At 48.3% G+C, this 1592-nt stretch overlaps 1 protein-coding gene across 2 annotated transcripts in view; it reads left to right on the forward strand.

Moving 5' to 3' along the window:
• The first annotated feature begins 594 nt into the window (after positions 1–594).
• The window catches only part of LOC102292994 (phytanoyl-CoA hydroxylase-interacting protein-like), a 9468-nt gene continuing 8470 nt past the window's right edge, over positions 595–1592 (forward strand). Inside the window, exon 1 of one of the 2 annotated variants that reach the window (XM_005952541.3) lies at positions 595–748. In XM_005952541.3, the coding sequence (XP_005952603.3) occupies positions 598–748 (151 nt within the window). In that variant the 5' untranslated portion in view covers positions 595–597. The remainder of the gene's footprint in view (positions 749–1592) is intronic. The other variant, XM_005952542.3, reaches the window with a different exon arrangement.

Genomic DNA, 1592 nt, shown 5'->3' on the forward strand with positions numbered 1-1592 from the left:
CCGTGGCGGTGATGTCTCCATTTAAGGATTTAAACATGGCGGTGGGTCTGCAGGATTACAGACCGCACGGGCAACAGAATGAAATGAGTGCTTACATAAGAAGATTAACTCCAGTCCATCCACACACACACACACACAGTCTCACACACACACACACACACACACAGTCTCACACACACACACACATCTGCCAGCTCCTGTAATCTCACGAACACAACGTCACAGCAGTAAAGTCTCTGCTGCTTCCAGCTGTTTCTCCATTTTTTTCAAACCTGCAGCCACTGTGACACAGACGGGGCTGTTTTCAGCTCACACAGGTGAGCTGGGGTCACTCAGCTACAGGTAAACTGTTTCTTATAAAATGCTGTTAAAGTTTCAGTAACCATACATGAAGGATGTGGGTCGTTCACGTGTTCTTACAGGCTCTGGTATCCGCTCACACAAGCTGAAGCTGGGCCAGATGTTCCTGCCTGGTTCAGGCGGCTTGTAATGATACTGTGATGAGCTCAGTGTAAGAGCAGTGCAGGCTGCGAGAGCTCACTTTAATCATCACAACAACAGTAAATGTCTGACTCTCTCTCTTCCTCCTTCATCGTCATGTCACTGAATGAGAGAGGGAGAGAGAGGGGTGGAGCGAGCTGCAGGCAGGCTGAAGCCTCTCTGAGCTCATCTCTTTGTCTGAGCGGAGCCAACATGACGGAGCCTCCGAGTCCCAGCGTGGAGCTCCAGAGTCTGCAGCCAGGCCAAGGTCAGTGTGTGCGTCTGCTGTCGTCACATTGCGAGGACGCAGCAGGTAGAACAGTCCAGTTAACTTATACTTTTATTTCTAAACTTTATTTAAAGTGCAGAGAGTTCCTGCTGCACTCTGATTGGTGGGTTTGTCTGAACTTTGGCTGGTTTTAGACTCCAAAGCTTCAAACTGACTCAGTGTGCATGAATGTGAACTCGGAGAGGAGCCGGCTCTTAGCTCGGGGTTTAAAGTCTGCAGGTCAAAGGTAGTGATGGACTCACGGGAAGCAGGAAGACTGCACTGCTGTGGTCGAGGCGTTCAGGGGAACCGGAGCGAGCAGGAAAACGAGCTGCTCTGCTGCTTCTGTTGTTCTGATGAATCATTGCTGTCACATGACGGACTCCAAACACTCGACTGTAGAAGAAGAGAAGTTTGAACAGAGAGACTGGGCTTATTCACATTTTGTACTTTAAACAAGCCGAGACTAAAATTAAACGTTAATTCAAACATGGTGAGAGCAGCGGGGTCAGGAATGTCGTGACCTCTGCGTGGACATGTTACCTTTCCTGTGGCAGGCTTGATTTAATCCAACACTCCAGATGGGATAACAGCATCTGCATTAAAGCTTGATAATCTCTGTGGTGGACAGCTGCATACTCACAGTCTGCACTCGAGCAGAAGCTTCCTGGTTTCCACCTGAAGTCAGAGCTCTTCTGACCAATCACAGCTTTGCTCAGACATCAGCTGCTTACAGCAGAAGTACCAAATATTAATGATTACCCCAGTGAGGGTAAGTTTTCTAGGCTGAAGGCAAAACCTGAACTACTTCAACTCAAAGAGCACTTTATTAGGAACACTTGCA

The sequence above is a fragment of the Haplochromis burtoni genome, unplaced genomic scaffold (assembly GCF_018398535.1).
Source record: "Haplochromis burtoni strain Fernald_Lab_line unplaced genomic scaffold, NCSU_Asbu1 Contig_1776, whole genome shotgun sequence".
In the NCBI taxonomy this organism is placed as follows: Eukaryota; Metazoa; Chordata; class Actinopteri; order Cichliformes; family Cichlidae; genus Haplochromis; species Haplochromis burtoni.